This window comes from Boleophthalmus pectinirostris, unplaced genomic scaffold, assembly GCF_026225935.1.
Source record: "Boleophthalmus pectinirostris isolate CB_2022bp ecotype Guang Dong unplaced genomic scaffold, ASM2622593v1 HiC_scaffold_7, whole genome shotgun sequence".
Classification (NCBI taxonomy): domain Eukaryota; kingdom Metazoa; phylum Chordata; class Actinopteri; order Gobiiformes; family Gobiidae; genus Boleophthalmus; species Boleophthalmus pectinirostris.
Genome location: NW_026571473.1, coordinates 16,047,287 through 16,066,496, shown reverse-complemented (window position 1 = coordinate 16,066,496; position 19,210 = coordinate 16,047,287). Strand labels below are relative to the sequence as shown.

At 39.3% G+C, this 19,210-nt stretch overlaps 1 protein-coding gene across 2 annotated transcripts in view; it reads left to right on the top strand.

The window, feature by feature from the left end:
• The window catches only part of negr1 (neuronal growth regulator 1), a 162,908-nt gene that overhangs the window by 112,589 nt on the left and 31,109 nt on the right, over window positions 1-19,210 (top strand). The window contains exon 7 of one of the 2 annotated variants that reach the window (XM_055164863.1): window positions 7,966-8,007. The exons of the other annotated variant lie outside the window; for it this stretch is intronic. Coding sequence (XP_055020838.1) covers window positions 7,966-8,007 — 42 coding nt within the window. The remainder of the gene's footprint in view (window positions 1-7,965; window positions 8,008-19,210) is intronic. 2 annotated transcript variants of the gene reach the window in all.

The following is a 19,210-nucleotide window of genomic DNA, read 5'->3' as shown; positions in this document are numbered from 1 at the left end:
GGTCAGACAGGAGGCATAGTAACTGAGCACTGCTAAGAACTGAATAAGGAATTAGTATATTGGATAGCCAAGTGAAGTTAGTAGATGTTTTGAAGATAGAGATAGAATGGTTCAAGTGAGATCTGGGCTTGTACGAAGAAGGAACAATGAAGATGATGAAAATGTAATGCAAAATCTCAGGCTTCTGTGGCATTGTAATGAAAAACAGAACTCTCTACTAGTTTTATAACAACACTCGGTAATAAATTTGCATTTGATTCTGTGATGAAATATGAACAGGTGAATTAAATTATTCAGCAGTTATGCGCAGGCACTGTCTGATGATAGTGTGGTACGAACCAGGCCAGCGCACTCAACAATACAAAAAGATATTTCTGTAGCGATGGCAATTGTCAAAGGGACACTCTATATGCAGCTGTTTGCATATTCACAAAGAACATCAAAGGCCTGACTCTGATCCCCAAATGGGTGATCTTAACGTGACAGTAGCAGGCCTCAAAGCAGGAAAAGAAGCCCGTGCCACCAAAAGCTCGACACTCTCTCTTCTTTGTCTTTATCTCGGCACTTCCTGTCTTCCTTCCTATCTCACCGCCTTATCGGTTACACACTGGTCTGTCCTTCCATCCCCCCATACACACTCATGATTTGCTCTAATGGCAGAAAAGTCCCGTAGCTGTTGTAGTTCTTAATGAGAAATGGCACGTCAATCGCTGCACCGTGCCTCTCATCGCCGCACTGCCACAAATAACAAAACCCAGAGGTTACATTTCACTTGGGGTGACTTTGGATGGCTATTTTAGAAGCAGTCAATAGCTATCGATGAACAAGGAGAAGCGGAACAAGACCATGCATGTTTGATAGGGCGTCATACACTAGGGTGCATTCTAACTCACAGCTCAGCATGGGCGGTCTGTAGTGGAGATATTCTGTTTGTGTGCATGGTGGGAAGCCAAAAGAACAGTAGGGAGGATAGCCAGCCAAAATTATGTCCATAGATTATGTCAAGATCGAATGCCAGAGAATAATTCATGATCGCAAAACAAAACACAATAGCTGTGGAATTTCAAGTACAATGAATCTGCAATGAAAGAGTCTATGCATTTACTCTGCACACTGTAAAGGGTTGTCAAAAGAATCGATACCCAGACATTAATCAATACTGGGACTAGTATCAAAAGAAGGTACTCATTTAAACAAGTATCAGTACTGAGAATATATGCTATATATAAGAGGAAGTTGGAGTTCTATAGTTGTTGAATATTCTTTATTTGTGACAGAACTACTATACAAGACTTTTTAAACTCCATACACCTCCACTAGAATCATTTGGATGATTTCAGACCTGAAATTGCCAATCTCTACTGAACAAAAGGTAAAAGGTAGCTTTGAGCTTTGGAGATATAGCTAGACTAAAAATAGGTAACCAAACATGTGTGAATGAAACAAAACATAACTCCATGTATGTTTTTGATGAGGTAAAAGCATTAAAACATGGCTTAAAGCTCACAAAAGTCAGTTTGCGTAATATTGTTAAATCATAACTGTGGTATCAGAATTAGTATAGGTCATTTCTCTAGTTGAGAAAAAGTCTAATTGCAAGTACGGCAAATGCACAGGGCTTTAGCTTAGCTTTGCATTGTCTTTGTAATACATATAATTCAAAGTTATCTTAGCAGTGGAGAATAATAAAGTTACTTCAAAACCATCTTAAAGGATCAGAACCAAAATAGTATTCATTAAACTTGAAAGGTTACTATGTTCTTTGTTGTAAATCCCTTTTTCTCAAGCTTGCCTAGTGCTTTTATTTTAGTCCATGGAGCGGCACACAATTAGCTTTGAGGAGACGAACTGTGTTGACCCTGAAAATCCTTCTTTGTACAAAAGTAAACAAATTTGCTTTTCAATTCTGCAGTAGCTTGTCATCAGCAAATATACTAATGAATTGGCCCACCTGCTGTAGCCAAATGTAAAATGAAAGATGTGTTTTATTTGTGCATTCTGAGATTTAAAGGGCCAACGTTACGCAGTATGTTATAATGTTGTTTACTCAAAATATACCAGGAGTTGTGTTTGTTTCATTCACACACGTTTAACACACAAACCTACCTTGTGATGTCATGTTACAATACAGGAAGTCAGTCAGGAAGTGTTCCACTGTCTTTTTAAACTCCATACACCTTCATTTGAATCATCTGGATGATTTCATCACTGAAATTGTCTATCTCTGCTGAATAACAGGTAAAAGGTAACTGTTAATTTGAAAACTACTGCTTCATGACATTACAAGGTGGAACTGAGTATTTTAAGCTTTGGAGACGAAGACAGATTAGCAAGGGGTTATTCAAGCGTATGAATCAAACAAAACACAACTCCAAGTATGTTTTTGAGTAGGTAACAACATTCTAACATGGCTAAACCCTTAGAAGAGACAATTTTGTGTAATAGTCTACATCTGACCACAAGGATCAAATGCCTCACCCAAACCTGGATTTACAGAGAAAGTTCTGACACAGTCTTTCAACCTGCGTTATTTTCATGTGGATTAAAGTGACCTGCAAAGTACCTACAAGAGAGAAACAATCATGTCTAGTGCAGTATCAGCTTTCTGAGGGAATCATTACACTCTTGTTTAATCAGTCGCTGAAAAGGAATCAGTCAATTTGAAACAATGTGCACTGTGTGGGCTCAAATTGATGCACTTGCTGCTAAGAAAAAATCCAATTTAATAAACAAAAGAGACGCAAGCCCCACACTTGGCTGTTTTTTGCAATTTACTTGTGGTGAAAATGACAAAACATTCACAAATATGACACTATAAAGTATTTTCAACTTGTTTATGTGGGCAGATGTTAGCAGCAAAATGAATGGTAATATTTCTTTTTCTGGTACCATCTAAATTCAAGTGTTTTATTACCATGCAAATGCTGTTAATTCCCCCAATATCAAGTCTTCGTGCAGTGTTCATTTTCATACCTGGGGCCCTCGCTGTGCAAAAAATAATGATAATTTTTCACTCCTTCGAGCTCATAAGACCCAAACGAGATATGCAAACAACAGAACTCCACAGTGGTCCTCAGGCTGCGGTTTGTAGTCATCTCACTAATACATGATACAGTTACGGCTACTGCTGTTGGAGACAAAATTGTGTTCTTAAGTGGACCACTGATAATGTCTGTCCAATATAATAACTGCCTGAGTATGTTTGCAGTTCAGCCAGATGCTAAATAAGAACAAGAATTTATTTAGATAACTTCTGTTGCCAACATTAGGTGAGTTATACAGAAGAAATTTGTTGCAATATGTATTTTCTTTCTTTTTTTTCTTTTTTTTTGCATTATTAATCCTCTTCCTATGTGAGTGTTACAAATCTGTGAGTAAGGCCCCTTCTACTCACCCCAGCCAGACATAATCACATTATTTTACTGGCAAGGCTTTTGAAATGTCTTGCTTAAGGACACAGCATTAATATGACTGGTTCAAATTGTGAGTGAGTCTCTGGCCTGGATTAACACAACAACATTAGTTAAAATGTAACTGCACTGGCTGAAGATATAACATCAGAATGCACCAAGGCTCGTCAGAAACAAAATTAGATTTTTGGGGTGTGCAGTTGCTGCTGGTGAATCGCTCTAAATGTCACCATGTTGCCTTCCGGAAGCCCTGCTCACTGCTCACTCCCTCCCCCGTTCCTTAATAATTTCAGCCTGTGATTTACCAATCACCAAACTGACAATCCCCACCATTTCAACTTGCCATTTCATGTGTGAGATGGAAGTGAAGTTTGATGAAAAGACTGAGACTGCTCACTCCAATTTCTTTTCCGGAGTCCTCCAGCTTAATTGGTCAAGCTCTTATCCCCTGGCCCACCTCGGCTTAGCCTTGGAGATTTTTTTTTTTTCTGTATGCCTGGTCCCCCTCATTTCCCCATCCTCAGCTCTTCACCCCACTGTGCTGTAATCGGAAGAGACTGATAGCCGGGGAGAGAGACCGCCTCTTTGTCATGGCTCGGCATCCCCTCGGGCTCTCACACATACACACACATTGGGGGCTTGTTGCTTAATGAACATTGTGCTGGTTTGTTGTGCGTATCAATCAGAGGATGTGTAGGTGTCATTTTGACGTGTCTCCTCATCTGCTCAGGTTGTTGATGATGTTGTTTGTCGCTTGCTGTGATTGTTACCTGAGTCATACTACAGCAATGCAGGGAGAGGGGAGCTAAAGGTGAACTCCAAAATGTGGGTGTGTGATAATAACAGTGTGTGCCCCCATCCAGGTGGTTACCTAGGACTAGTCAATCACATTCAAGTTAATAGGCCTTTTTGCCCAAATGGAAAGCGTTTTGACTGTGAATATTCTTATTAAATGAATGAAGCAGGTTGAGCTTTCAGTATCCTTTTATTTTCCCAAAAGCGCCCTTATGGTGTTGTGCCATTTACCTATCATAGAAATGCCTGCATTTCCATATTCAGGCAATCAGAAAGCCCATTAACATTTCACAGGCGAAGTGCAATGAGGAAGTATTTGGTCATGAAGCGAGCTTTCGTTTAGCGGTCCAGCGGGCAATGGGCTGAATCCACTCCCACTCCACACCCACCCTGTAAGAGCAGCCAGCTGCTCCGCTGCAGGACTCATCCCTGGATGACCAGCCCGTGCAGACCCACATGATGATGCATAGTCTGGCCACCATTAAAAGGACATAGGATGAATAAGTCATGATTTGGCTCAGGATTGGGAACAGAAACACCCACAGTCCCAGCGGGAGCCAGTTTGTACATAACTGATATGAACTCTTAACAGACAAAACTGCCGAACCACTCACTTCCTGGAAGTTGCATTAAGAGGACCTAAGAAAGGTTTTTATTACAGATCAATATCACCTTACATCTGAAAGACTTTAATCAATATACTCTCGTCTTAGTTTGGAAGTCAAAAGAGACTTTGAGACTCCCCAAATGTTTCACAAAATTTAGTTTACTGAACATTTAAAGTTGTCCCCCACTGCTGTATTTTCTTACAATCCCCCTCTCATTTTGTCATCTTAAAAAATAAGTAAATATATTTTTTTAATGCAGTCAGAAGTGGTTCCCTCATTAACAATTCCTTGTATAACTAATCTAAATAAGCCCCTTTTTACCCAGACAACAGAGGATACAACATGCACAAATGAACAAGCTGTTAAATGACATGTGTTTTATTTCATCAGTGTGCGGCATTTATGACACCACATAAACTAGCGTGCTGCTCTACACTCAGGGACAATTAAGTATGGAGCAATGATATGGAGCTTGGATGCAGAGATCTTAAGTTATAGCAGTTAAGTTATACCTCTTGGAAGAACTCTTGAATTAATTCTCTGTGTATTGAAGCTCAGGTTTAAATCAATTAGTACACACAAAAGAAACCTCACACCTCTCCCCCCTGGAGCCCATAAAGTGGAACATTTGAGGATGAAAAGATAAATTTAATCATCGCTCATCAATACACAAAGGTGCCCGCACAATTCTCTCTTTCAACTCAAGTGATGAAATCAAATGAAAGCAAGTGTACTGTCGCTAACGCCAACACTGTTACAGAGCTCGCATGTTGTGGATGGATGGCGCCGCTCTCCCTTTTGCCCTTCAATTGAAATGTCCATATTGAGAACGCGTGTAAATGGATTAAAATGGAAACTGTAACAAGGGGCTCGCAACATGGCCTAGATACAGCAGCTCAGAATACTAACCTACCCTTTTCCTTTGTGAGGTGTAATCATGGCTCCAGCATTTCCCAGTGCCCCCTCCTCTGCCTTGTGCTAGTTCGGAAAAGGTGGTATGGACCCTCTGTATATAAATAGTTCCTCTACCCGCTGGTTTGAGTCCTGCTGGTTTCTGCCTGAAGCAAAGCAGAAAAGTCCCCATGAGTCTCAGCACTGGCTCACTGTACTACCGAGTTCTACCATCTCCAACACACACATATGTACAGTCACCTTCCGAGTGAGTCACGGTGCAAATCTGCTCACAGCTTATTGCGAACTAAGTGTCTGTTTACCGAACGAGAAGATGTCTTATTAAATTATTTAGCTGGAACTTCAGATCAGTCAAGCCGTCATGTTTATATTGCTCAGTGATCAATAATTCATCAAGACAAGACAAGTTGAAGTTACAGATTTTTGAGGAGCTGTCAGCTATTTCCTTTTAGTCAGTGTTTCTTATTTATAGATAATGGCAAGTCTCTGTGGTCTTTAAGTAGTTGTAGACTACATCTAAAGTTTTAACATGTAACTTTCCTGGTGGAGGATCCCTCAACAGAGATGTTATTTCTTGGCTTGGAATGTTCCACAATATGGCATCAAACTCTATGAAGATATGAATGTGATTTTACTAAGCTAATTTACAGGCTAGGTCTGTGGAGAGGCGACCTCGCTCAGAGTAAGAGTGCATCTTTTTCTAGGTATTTTTGAGCTATAAAACTTCCTGTAATGTAATAAGTGCAAGGTACATAGGTTCAATGTCATACTATAGAACGGGGGTGTCCAACCTTTTTCCTCCTGGGAGCTACATCGTGTAAAACAAAAATGCCAGAGATCTACTAGTTTTAGCAGTTGCCAGAAATGGAGGAAATATAAGAGTCATGGTAAGCCTCAGACAAGGTACAGTTAGAGGCCTATAGAACATAAACCATTATCTAGTCATTAGTTTAAAAAGTTAGGCATCAAAATGGTACATTTACAATGGAAATAAGCATTTATTCAATTAAATTTGACTTATTCGGCACAGTAGGTATAATTCAGAAATCCTTTGGTGAGCTGGAGAGCTACTGGTAATTCCCGAGCAATAGGTTGGAGACACCTGCTATAGAACATTGTAATGATAACATATCCATGGGAACAAGCAGGTGGCGTTTCCCCCTGCTAGAAAAGTTACATCGTGAACCTTTAATGTTAAGGAACAACTGTGGTGCTCTATTATTGTATTTGTATTTGAATTTCCATTAACCTGGCAGCACTCAATTCACTGCCCTTTGACCACTGTCTGTTCTTCGACATTGTTCATGGGTTTCAGCTTCCTGTTATGTGTGACATTTTGAGGGCCTTTCACCATTCAAAAGATATAATGCCTTATTTATTGCTATGACAACACTCCTAATTTTTCACCATTCTGAAAAGCATGAATTGGAACACTGACTATAACATCTGAATATGTTTTGAAATGTGTTAGATATCAATAATTTCTCTGTGTCGTTTGCACTGATATGTCGAGATTGACCATGCAGATCTTCAACTCCATCTGTCAGTGCTCATAATGTAATGCTTGGTGATGATTGGTGTAACTGCTGCCATCTTTCTGTAAAAGTCCTCTGTTCCCAAACTAGAGCCCGAAATGAGTTCAGAAGGTAATCAGATTGGGCCGGTATTAGCTCCTCGGAGGGATCAAACAGAGACTAAAGTTCCCCCTTTTTCCCTAAAGCACTGTGCTGGAAAATGAGGTCATAAAGTGTAGGGCTGCTCCATAATCCATAGGACATGAAAATAAAATTAAAAGCGTGAGATTTAAGAGCCACCTAGCATACGCAGATGAAATTATGGCTGGTAACTGTGCTCAGCATGGGCCTGCCGCTTCAAAGTGTTAAGGCGAGCGGGTTCTTTAGCATACACCAGGCTTGGAAGTGTGATTATAGTTGCCGCTTTATTAGAAAACTGCTTCAGGGCCTTCGGAGCATTCACACACACACACAGATTCTCCTTGTTATTGTCTTAGATGGGAGAGTCCAAAGCCACCGTGGGGGATAAGGCATGTAGTTAAAAACATGTGGCGGTTGCATTTTTACCATCGAAACTCTATAGTTGTTAGTGCGCACGGTTCTCCATCCTTCTGTCCTTTTGTCCTTGCATGCATTCTTTTCAGTTTTTATTTTACGTCTCCATTCTGTTAATAATACATGAATGTCCTCTTTCCCTCCCCTCTCCCCCCTTCTCCTCCCCTGTAGCAATTATTGAACCCACCTCTTCTAGTGCTGTCTCAAGCCCAGGTCAGTATATGTCACTGCGCTGTACACGAAACCAGCCACTGAGGTGTGCTGCCTCATACTAACCAGATCTCAAATCTCCATCCTGATTTTGTACTTTTTGTTATTTTCCTTTTCTTTTCTTTTTTTTTTCTTTTTACAATTGGCTGACTGCAATGCCTGCTGGGTGTACAGCTTCATTGTATGTTTCTGATTTTGTTCTATTTTTTGGTTAGCTTGTACAGCCTGCGTACATATACTACCTGCAGCCCTTTGTCATTGCCACACCCGTGTTCCCAACTTTAAAGCAACACAATGTAACTTTCACTCTCTCTCCCCTGCTGCTTTGGTTCATAAGATGTCAAATTCATGTAGATTTTTCTACCTGTATGAACAGCTTAAAAGGTGTGTTATTATCTGTTTTAATATTTAGAAATGTATGATCTAACAATAATCCGTTTTTGATTACCATTGATTTTATTTTTATTTGTTCGCTCTTAGCAGCTTGTAGGGTGTCCTAGGTACTCTACAAAATTCAATAACGATAAAGAGTAACAGAAAGATAATTTTTTCATGTTATAAGTCCATTCAAAATCAAATCCAGAGTTATTCATTTGACTTCCATAACTACTTTGTAACGACATGTCTAATGGTTTTAAGCGAGTTACAATGTAATGTAATCGCTGAAGCCCATTACATTATTTTTAGTATTTGAAAATGTATGAGGTAACAATAATGCCATTTTGATTAGCATTCATTTTATGTTTATATGTAAGCTACTATCCTCTCGTAGAGTGACCTAAAAAGTTACAGAGTGATAAAGAATTATAATGAGAAATGGTTGGGAGTAGGGTAGTTTCTTTTAAAGTTATAAGTTTATTTCAAAATTCTAGAGTGATTAATCTGACACCCATAACTACATAGTGTTGCTTTAAGCCCTCTTCTCCGTCGCCCCCATGTGGAGCTACGTCTATGACGTCATCAAAATGGCTGCTCCATGTATCTCTGGGCTTTTTCATGCTGATGGCTTCTTCTTCTTCTGACGCCGCCACTTCTCCCTCTCCTCAGCAGCCCACATTAAAGATAGGATGTTGCTGGTGGTATAAGCTCTCGGTCCACTGTTTACTGATGAAATCTCTGCTGGGCCTCGTCTCCTGTTCTGTATCTTTAAATATCCTCTGTCTGTCCTCTGTGTTTCTTGAACAATCATCTGGCGCTTTGCCATCTGAACGCGGCCGGCTGCTGTAGTCGCTGTATTTCTGGTGCTGTCAATGTCGCCCTTGTACCCCCCACCCCACCCCACCACCCTCTCTCTCCCACCTCCCCCAGCTGTGTTCAGCCGCTTCCACATTCCAGCCCAGCCTAATCCCCTCTGCTTGGTCGTCTTTTCTCCTTCTCTAATGGTTTTAAGCAAGTCACAGAATGTAATCTCCTATGCCGGTTACATTATTTTCGCTTAATGCGCTCTACACACGCACAGCCTTGCAAATGCATTGAGAACTCCCAAGGTGGTTCAGACTAGCATGTAAATAAGCACTAAAAAAAAACTGTGTCTAGCTAAATGTTTGGATGAACACGGTTCTAAAAGTTTCTGTGGAGTCAGATACTCTGGAGCTTAGCGCACAACAATAAGACAATCCTTTGTTTTGAAAATAATCTTGATTGTTTCTTCTCGTATTGACAGATCACTTTTTTCTTATTAGAAACAATTAAATGAGGCTTCATAGTTCATGGACATGCTTTATCTAGTTTATTACTTTTTTTTTTTTTCTAGTAGATGGCACATGTGAGACCTGAGCCCCCCCCCCTTTCCTCACCTGGTCTTTGTTCAGACCCACCTGCACTCTCTGGTCTTCTTCAGGCCAAAGCTGGCACACTATCAGACACAAGTAACATAGATAGCATCTAGTGGTGTTATGTGAGAATACAACAGGGCTAATCTAATTATAATTATAGCCTCATTACAAATTGGGATTTTAAATGTAATCCAAAAGATACAATTTATGCTATTTATTGGCCTTAGATCCAAGAAACATGCTTTTATTACCACATAATAGACACAGACTTGTTGAATAAAAGCCCAGTAAGTGTGACCTGCAACCATTTCAGTCGTGATTTCTTTTAAAATTTATTCATCACGCATTCCTAGTTTACACCCTTACAAACCTATAAAAGTCTACTGGAGAGGTGACATTATGCTTTAATCTGATGCACAGTATTAGGGATTTATATTCAGCACTTTTGTAAAATAAACAGGGCCATTTTGCAGCCAGATTCAGATTAGCGTGTGCATTCACTACCTGTCTATCTGAGCTAAATATAATTATGCATGGAGATTGTACCGGATAAGTAGCTAAAATGGCTTGGCGGCAACGAACAGTCCTGACGCGGCCCTGAACTCTCATTTGATGTACGCGCGCAGAACAAATGATAATTTCATGGTCCAAAGGAACGCCAGTGGTTTCAATTGGAAAGATAAACTCACTCAGCAGCCCTGTCTTCTTGTTTTATAATGTCTGAAGTTCTTTTTGATGCCGCCTTTAATAAGTGGCTTAGTTAGATCTTTACAAACGGATGAGTGTATTTGCCTGTGTTTAATTAAGTTTGATAATTAATTTCAAAGGTTATTATCTGTTTTTATTTCCCTCGCTGATGTTAATAATAAAATAACAATAAGAAACCAATTATAGCTAGTGTAAGAAATCTTGGGAATACAAACTAAACAAGCAATGTACCGCTCCATTTATGTGCATGCCTCATATAATCCAAGCAGAAATGCTCATGATTAGATAAAAATGCTCAAGAGTAAACATCTGTTGACATTACTTGATGCAAAAGTAACTTAAATGTAGCTCCCTTTTTGTGGTCCCAAGCCTAGATACATAGACACACTTCAAGCAGCGAGGGCATCTGGCACAAGTGGTTGTTCATTTCTTTCAATATAAGTGAGCAAATTCTAGCCTCATTCATCAGCCGGTTTCACTTCGTAGAACCTGTCTGACCTCTCAGCGTTAGAATTCGTTCGCTCGACGGTAGGCAGGTACTTTTTAATGTAACCAATCGCTGCTATTTGGTTGTGACGTAATTACTGCACCGCTATTGGGGCTAACTGGTATATTAAGTTTTTCTCAAATCCTAGAGGAAGAAGGGCAATAACGTCTTTCCCCTTGTTGAAATTCACCAAACATCCTCTTTGTTCCAACTATAAATCCTCGATATCGTGAATCGTTGCCAGCACAGAATGTATGGCTTTTCGCTGATTGGCTGGTGCCCGAACTCACACTTCTGGGGATTTTGCGAACCGTCTAGTGTATTCTGATTCCTGACCTAGTTGCTGGAGAGAAATGAAACTGAGAGGAGGCACTAGGTGGCACCAGCCTGGGTAAGCAAAAGGTGCCATACCCCACTAAAAATATATTGTAAAAGCAGCTCTAACTAACTCACCTCACTGAAATGTGCTTATGAACTCAGGTACGTGGGGAATAACTTTCGACATTGGTAAACCATTTAAAATTTAAATTTAGGATGAGTTATTTTCTAAAACTGAAATCACTCCACCTTGTGATGTCATGTGGCAATATAAGAAGGGCTCCACTGTGTTTATAAACTGCAGACACCATCACTAGAATAATTTTGATAATTTCAGATCTGATATTGCCAATCTCTTAACTTGAAAACTACCACTACATGACATCATAAGGTGGAACAGAGCATTTGAGCTTTGGAGATGTAGACACACTAATAGTAGGGTTACTCAAACATGTGAATGAAACCAAACACAACTCCAGGTATGTTTTTGAGGAGGTAACAGCATTATAACATGTCTTAAAGCTCACAGGAGTCAATTTAGGATGATATAGGACTTTTAAACCCATTTAGACTAAGTTTATTATTGACATGCTGTGAATTGAAGACTGTGAAGGTCAACATTTAAAACTTTCTCTTGCACTGCCTCATAAATCTGAATGTTTGTGCATGCTGGCCCGAGCAGTAACACTTTGGCCACACTCATCAAAGGGGCATTGGACAGTTTTTGATGCCAGCGCACTGAGTAAACGGCAAAGCTCTGTTTGTGCTGGAACGCTGCAGAGGAGACGGACGCGAAGAACAACCCCTCCCACTTTAAAACATGATGAAGTATGGCAGATGGGAAGTGCATTCTGCCACCAGCTGATAGTACCAAAGAGCAAGATGGAGCGCTCCAGGCGTGCACTGTCTCCTACTGCCACCACCAGACGATGCACAGTACTTGTGACAGTCAGCGCGCTCAGCTACACCCCCCGGTCCACAGCCAGACGAGTACTATTGACCTTTGGATCGGAAACAAAGCCCTCCCCTTCTGCAAGGCTAAGGAGCTGTGTTAAAGTGTCTGCTTATAGGGGAGGCAGTCAGTATGTTGAGACTCTGGTGGAGAAATCCTCATGTAAACTGATTTCTAACAGCAAATTAACGTATGCTTGAAAAGATTTAAAAAAAAAGCCCAGGTGGCAGTGTATATATTCCTCACTTACCTTATGACTTCAGAGCATCCTAATCATTAAACGTGATGAGTTTTTAAGTGCTTTTCACAACTTTAAGAGGCTAGCCGGAGTTTGCAGCCCAGATAATTGTATCAACAACTAACATGCTAACCACTCACTTCCTGATTTTCAGGACAGAAGCTACAATATCTACACTGGGACAAAGCCATTTTTGCTCAAATGTATTGAAAAAAATTGGTCATAGGCCCTTTAAGATAATGTCCTCTTCATCCATGACTTATGAGAAGCATCATAACTGTGTTTCTGACTAAAGTAAAAAAGAAGTAGGGCTGGGTATCATTAAGAAGTTTCTGATATGATACATACAAAGGCCACGATACGATACATATCTCAATACAGTGAGATTTCGCTTCGATACAGTATATTTTAAATAGATTTGATACTGTTCAATAAAAAATAAAGGCTAAATTGTGGATGTCATACTAAAAGTCTTTGTTAAATCACTTCTTCTGCAAAGTTCATATGAATCACACCCATTTTAATCATCAAAACAGTGGAAATGTCAAATTTGTTGAGTTTCCTTTCACTGAACAAACAACAAAACTGAACAAAATAATTTTGTAAAATATTCCAAAAAATACTCTTGGCGATATATCAATACAGCAGTCTCTGATATCCATACTGTATCATCACATTAAAAGATACAATATATAGATATTTTGATATTCTTGCACACCCCTAACAAGAAGTAGCTGATACATGTAAAATATCAAACAAAACTGATAAAGTACAAATTGTGAAGAGTGAAAACCTTTGCCAAAGAATATGTTTCAGCAGAGTGGATCTTTTTTGTGTTGGAATGATCTGATTTAAATCAATACCTACTGGAGGTTTTTAAGGAGAGACAGATTTGCACTGTTATCTTAGTCAAGCTGCTGTTACATTGTTGTTTAATATTCAGTGGCATCTGATCACTAATTTGAGTCAGATGTTCACACCTAAATACTGGATATAGACTGAAATAGAAACCATGTGGAAACCCTGCTGCCTGCTCCAGAAATAATAATGTCCCATTGTTTACAGTAAGGGGTCGTAAGCTGTTTCATCTCTAACGTATGGATTAGTATGTGTTAGCTTAGCGCTTTACACACTGCCCCAATACTCCCAAGCAGCTGGCGAGGTGCCACCCTGTCATTCCAATGAATTGTAGATCTGTGATAATAGCATCTGCTCCCACTGGCTTTCGCTCCTGTTTATTTCTGCAAATCACTTGACAGTAGAAAAACAATGCCTTTAACACTGTACAGAGCTCCTGCGCTGCATATTTCACTCCCTTTGTGAGAGATACACTGAAGAATGCCGCTGGATCAAGAAATTATACATGAATTATCCAGAACCAGATTCCCCAGTGCGGTGTAAACTCCCAGACAAACACATCGACACAAGCTAAGTTAAGGTGCCCCACATATCGCAGGCCGTTTTTTTTTTTTTTTTTTTTTTTTTTTTTTCTTTTTGAGGGAATGTTCAGAATGTTGCAACAAATATACAGTTACATGATAAGAATTTTGAATATTAACAATAGTTGACAAAATGTGAATTCAATTATCTAGTTTCAGTTCACTTTATTTTCTACATCTGTTTTTGTCCATATTATTGTTAGAATGGGACCACTTGACCACACCCTAGAAACAGCTCATGCTGTGCCTGTGGTGGTTGAATTCTTTCTATTGTTGATTCCTCGTGACTGTTGTTTGGAGTGATCTTTGTGGGTTGATGGAAAGCGAAATATGTGTGTTCATTATTTCCCATAAAAACATGAATAAAATTTAAAAGAAATCACGACTGAATTGGTTGCAGGCCACACTTACTGGGCTTTTATTCAACAAGTCTACAGTCTATTGTGTGGTAATAAAAGCATGTTTCTTGGATCTAAGGCCAAGTGTGTTGGGTTGTTGAGCAATAGTTAAGTGTAGGGTCTGTTTTGGAGGTTCTGGTTATGGGTGGGGGTTATTTATTTTCAAAATATTTTAATTATAAGAAAACAGAGCTGTGAAACAAAGAACAATGGGAACATAGATACACCCCCATTTCTATACACAAAAGTGTTCTCTGGTGAAGTATTCACTTCATTTCTAAAGTGTTAAGTCCCATCCCATAAAAACATGATGATGTGATGAAGTGACATGAGCTATTCACAGTTGAGCACAGACCCTATTACAGATATTTCTTAGTAATTGCCTTTAAATAACCTTTTCACATTTTTATTCATCCAACTTATCCTCATTTACCAACTAGGAGAGAATTAATGGCCTGTTGAAACCCGCCCAATAAACTAGCCTTAAAAGTGTGTCATAATGAATGGACACTGAGGTTTACACAAGCAGCAAATCAGTCAGATCAGGTTTTTCTGGATGTTTTTGGTGATGTTCCCCGCAGCTTAATTAAGATCTTTTCTCCTGATTGATTCGTGCTGACTGCGGGTCATACATCTTTCTTTATTCAAGGTCCAAGACACAACATCAAAGCAATGATCTGCTCATTAAGTATTCTTCCTTAGTCACTTGCTCATTACCACGAGGAGCCGCTACTGTATTACTCCAATGATTGCTTCTACAGCGTTGTTCCTTTAAGGTCTTGAGGGCATTGCAGGTTTGAGTTGATACCTGTCATCTTGAGTGTTGTTTTCTTTGTAAGTTTATTTTCGTTGTTGCCATGGCAGTACACACCGTTCTTAATAGCAAAGCCGTCCTTAATTAATTTGCTATCAGTGTGTAAACAGAAAGGGTAGGTGCTGAGAGCCTACATGTTCTATTTAAGCAGGCTTAAGAAAGCCTTTGTAAACTTACAAGGTAACAATGCAAACTCATTTATTCAGGCTTTAAAGTGCGCATGACAGGCTTTTATGATTCTCACATTTTTACTTTTTACTTCATTTGACAGGTTAATACAGGAAGTAGAGTGTTCTATGTTGATGACATCCAAAAGCTCGGCATAATTTACAGTCAAGAAACACAGAAATTTAAGTGATTATTTAACTGTGCTTTCTTATATTTTTATTTCTCAAATAATAATTTCTAGTAGTTTTGACCCAGTGTGCCATATCGTTGCTATTTTCAAATTTCAACCTAAGAAACTGCAAACTGGGCAAAGTCTCCAATATAAAGTGTTTTAGTAAAATGAGTAGTTGTCCAGTCATAACATGTATAAACTATACCATCTTTCAGTGTTTTTTTTTATGTACAGTATATTGTATTGTCTTAATTCAAAAGCTGTTGTAAGATTAGTTACAAGTTTTCTATTGTATTTTATTTGAACTTAAAGTTGTGCTGTTACTTTTCTGGTATGTCCCACAGTATGACATTAAACTTGTATGTCTTGTATTTATTCTGTTTTTAGATGAACAAAATCTTACTATGAGCCGGGTAGCTCCTCCACACATCTGACCTATGAGTTGGCTTACCGTGGAACATTCTGACCAAAACAGTAACATCTCTATGGAAACAGGCAGATAGCAAACCCTCCACCAGAAAACTTACTCAGTGCACCTTTTAATAAGTAATATCAACTTTGGCTGGAGGGCATAGCACACTATTTACTTAAATCGTCCCAATTCCCAATGCATTTACAGTTGATGCAAGACTTCTGCTTGCTTTGGCATACTTGTACTTGTACTTGTACTATCAAAGAAGCCCATGTTATCACTAGTATATATGTGTTATGATATGGGTCAGTTTCATGTGGTGGGAGATCTTAACACAGCCACTCTAAAGGGAGTGCCAGAAAGAAAAAAAAACTCCTATCTCTGTGAAACGTATTGGACCCAATGGGCATGTAATACTATAAGGAATAGTAAATGTAAGCAGAGTCACTATAAGGAAATATGCAACTGAAAATGCATTAGTCTTGTAGATTTATCTAGTGGCTCTCACATCAATAACAGCAGCTGTGTTCTTGAGTTCCTAAGTGGCCGTGGAATGGTGGTCCCGTTGTGCAGTCTCTTAATTGTGTGATTTTAATATTCCCTTAGTAACAGTAGACAGCCAGTATAATCCCTTTCTTCAGCAACTTCAATTTGTCTGTTTTGCATATAGGAACAATAAGGAATCCTCTGCGCATTACAACTTTGAATGGAACATTTTTCATTTAAAGTTGCAGAATTTCCTTGTCATTTTGATATATTCAGGTTTGGTTTAATTATATTTTTCTTGTATATTCTCACACGAATGGCTAGACTTAGACTTACACAAACTACATTGACCCCCAAGGGAAATTACTTGGAGACAGTAGCTCACACATTACAATATAATAACAAAGAGTAAATTGTAATACAACAGAAATGAATAAAAATAGTAGTAATAGTTAGTTAGTAATAGTATAAAGGTCCAATATTGTGCAAATTTGACTCTTGTTACAATGTTGTTACATTCTCAAAAACAAACCTTGATCAGAAAATAGCATTGTTGAACTTTTACACCTATTGTCTGCTTAGAAAGTAAATAATGTTGTGAAAATAACTGAAGTAGCCCCATGGTAGTAAAAGGAGGCAAGACTGATAATGACTGTATTGGGTATTCAACTCTGCTTCAATCTTTGCGCCCATTGCAGTGTGTATTAAAACCTATAATGAGTCAGTTATGCTAAAAAGAAACAAGGATCTATGTGGAGCTGTCCTTGGCACCACCGCACTATGAAATATTTCCCAACATTAACTTTCAAGGTAGCATTGTTAACCGTTAAGCCCGAGAGCAATTAAACCACTTTGTCATGATAAAATTCAGTCTACTAACGGAAATGAAAGCTCGCTGAAAGACAGAAATGTACATCGCGCAGTGTTGTCTGTGTAAGTACGTAGTTTGAGCCGTTTGAAGTGGCAATTACATTACTGTCAACAGCGTGAGTGACGGGGCTCCTGTTTGTGACTCACCAGCTAATTACTATATAAGTGTTCCACAGACACATGTGTATACGCTGCTGCGCCTTGCTTAGCTCTCCAACATTGAGTCAACTTGAAAGTGTAGTGACAAACAAAGCATAACATGTTCTTGCTGTGACAGTCAACAGTCCTGCCCCTCTTATTACCCAGCATGCTCGCTGCTACATAGACCTATCACGATAACAGACTTTGAAGCATGATATATGGTCAGTGGTCATTTTTATATAACGCTTTTTCGCTTTCAAGGATCTCAAAGTGCATTACATCACTAATTCACACACACACATTCATACACCAGTGAGTGTGTATACATGTACATCAGTATCCCGGTTATTAGCCATATCCCGGTTATGTCAGTATTCGGGTTACTGCGTATACATATGCTCTGAGAAACCGGGATACTCATATCCCCGTATACATGATCAAATGGAGTATCCCGGTTTCTTGACATAATCTTACAAACGCACAAGCCCAAAAATTAACTTAAATCAATTTAATAAACCAGGAAAAATACAAACCATGAGCTCCTTTAGCATAGGAAGCTCGGGAGGTTTAACCAGCGGTGAGGAGCTATGAGGTATCCCACAATCCACTGCACAGATCAAACCCAGCAGATTCTTCATTCAAATCTTCTAAAAATAAAAATAAACTCAATTTGACAACATCTAAACCATAACCACTATAGAGCCACATCAGCCCGTTTAATAAAATAATTCAGCTCTGATCACTTTTGTTTACGTTTTACAGAAACGAAACTTAAGACCACATCGCTAATTAGCATAAACTGTTAGCAGCGATAAAAAAACAGCTAGCTCATTGTGCCGCTGATGCAATTAGCTCCTTTCAGACTAAATGACACGACAGTGGATTATGTGTTTTCTTTTTGTGACAGAAGAGGTGCTAATGATGGTAAATCTGTTCTGTGCGTATATCGTAGGAGATAGTTCATGTTTTAGCTTTTCAGCGATCATACGTGTACAGGTCATAAGAGTGTAGATTGTACTTGTGCTGGTTCAGCACAGCTCTTTATTTTACAGTCATTTCACTCATGTATGGTCACTTTATTTATGCTGGTCTCTTTATTTATGTCGCTACAGCAGGGAAAAGACTGGATAGTGTTTTCTTTTGGACGCATGCGCACTCAACTTTATGTTGCAGTAACCGGGATACTGCGTACACATGCCACAGTATCCCGGAATATACCAGCTACAGTAACCCGGTTTCTAATAACCGGGATACTGCCATAACCAGGATACTGAAACCGGGATACTGCGTATACATGCACCATGAAGAAACCGGGATACTCAAAAAACCCGATCATAACTGGGCTACTGATGTGCATTTATACACACTCAGTGTACACAGACACTAGGGGTGCTGTGGGTTAAGTGTCTTGCCCAAAGACACAATAACAGCATTCATCTGTGGGAGCTGGAAGCACACCACTAACCTTTGGATCAGTGGGTAAACGCTATACCAACTGAGCTACTGTCACCCCATATATGGTATATATCGCTCCAGAGGGAGATTGCAATAAATGACAAAGTTGAAACTACTTTTTGCCTCTGACGCAATAATAATAAACCAGGATAAACCCAGTAAACTCATTTTAAAATAAACAGTATCATTCAAAGGTATTGGCTGCCGCAGATAAATGGAGCTACTGTAAATTCATGCCCTAACATCGCTCACTTTTACCTCATTGCTTCCTCAGAGTTTACCTGCTACTCAGCTCACTCCAAATACTCCTCCCTGCTGCTTGCCCACCTCCTTCTGCCCAATCAGTGCCCAGTCTGCCCAATTTAAACCCCCA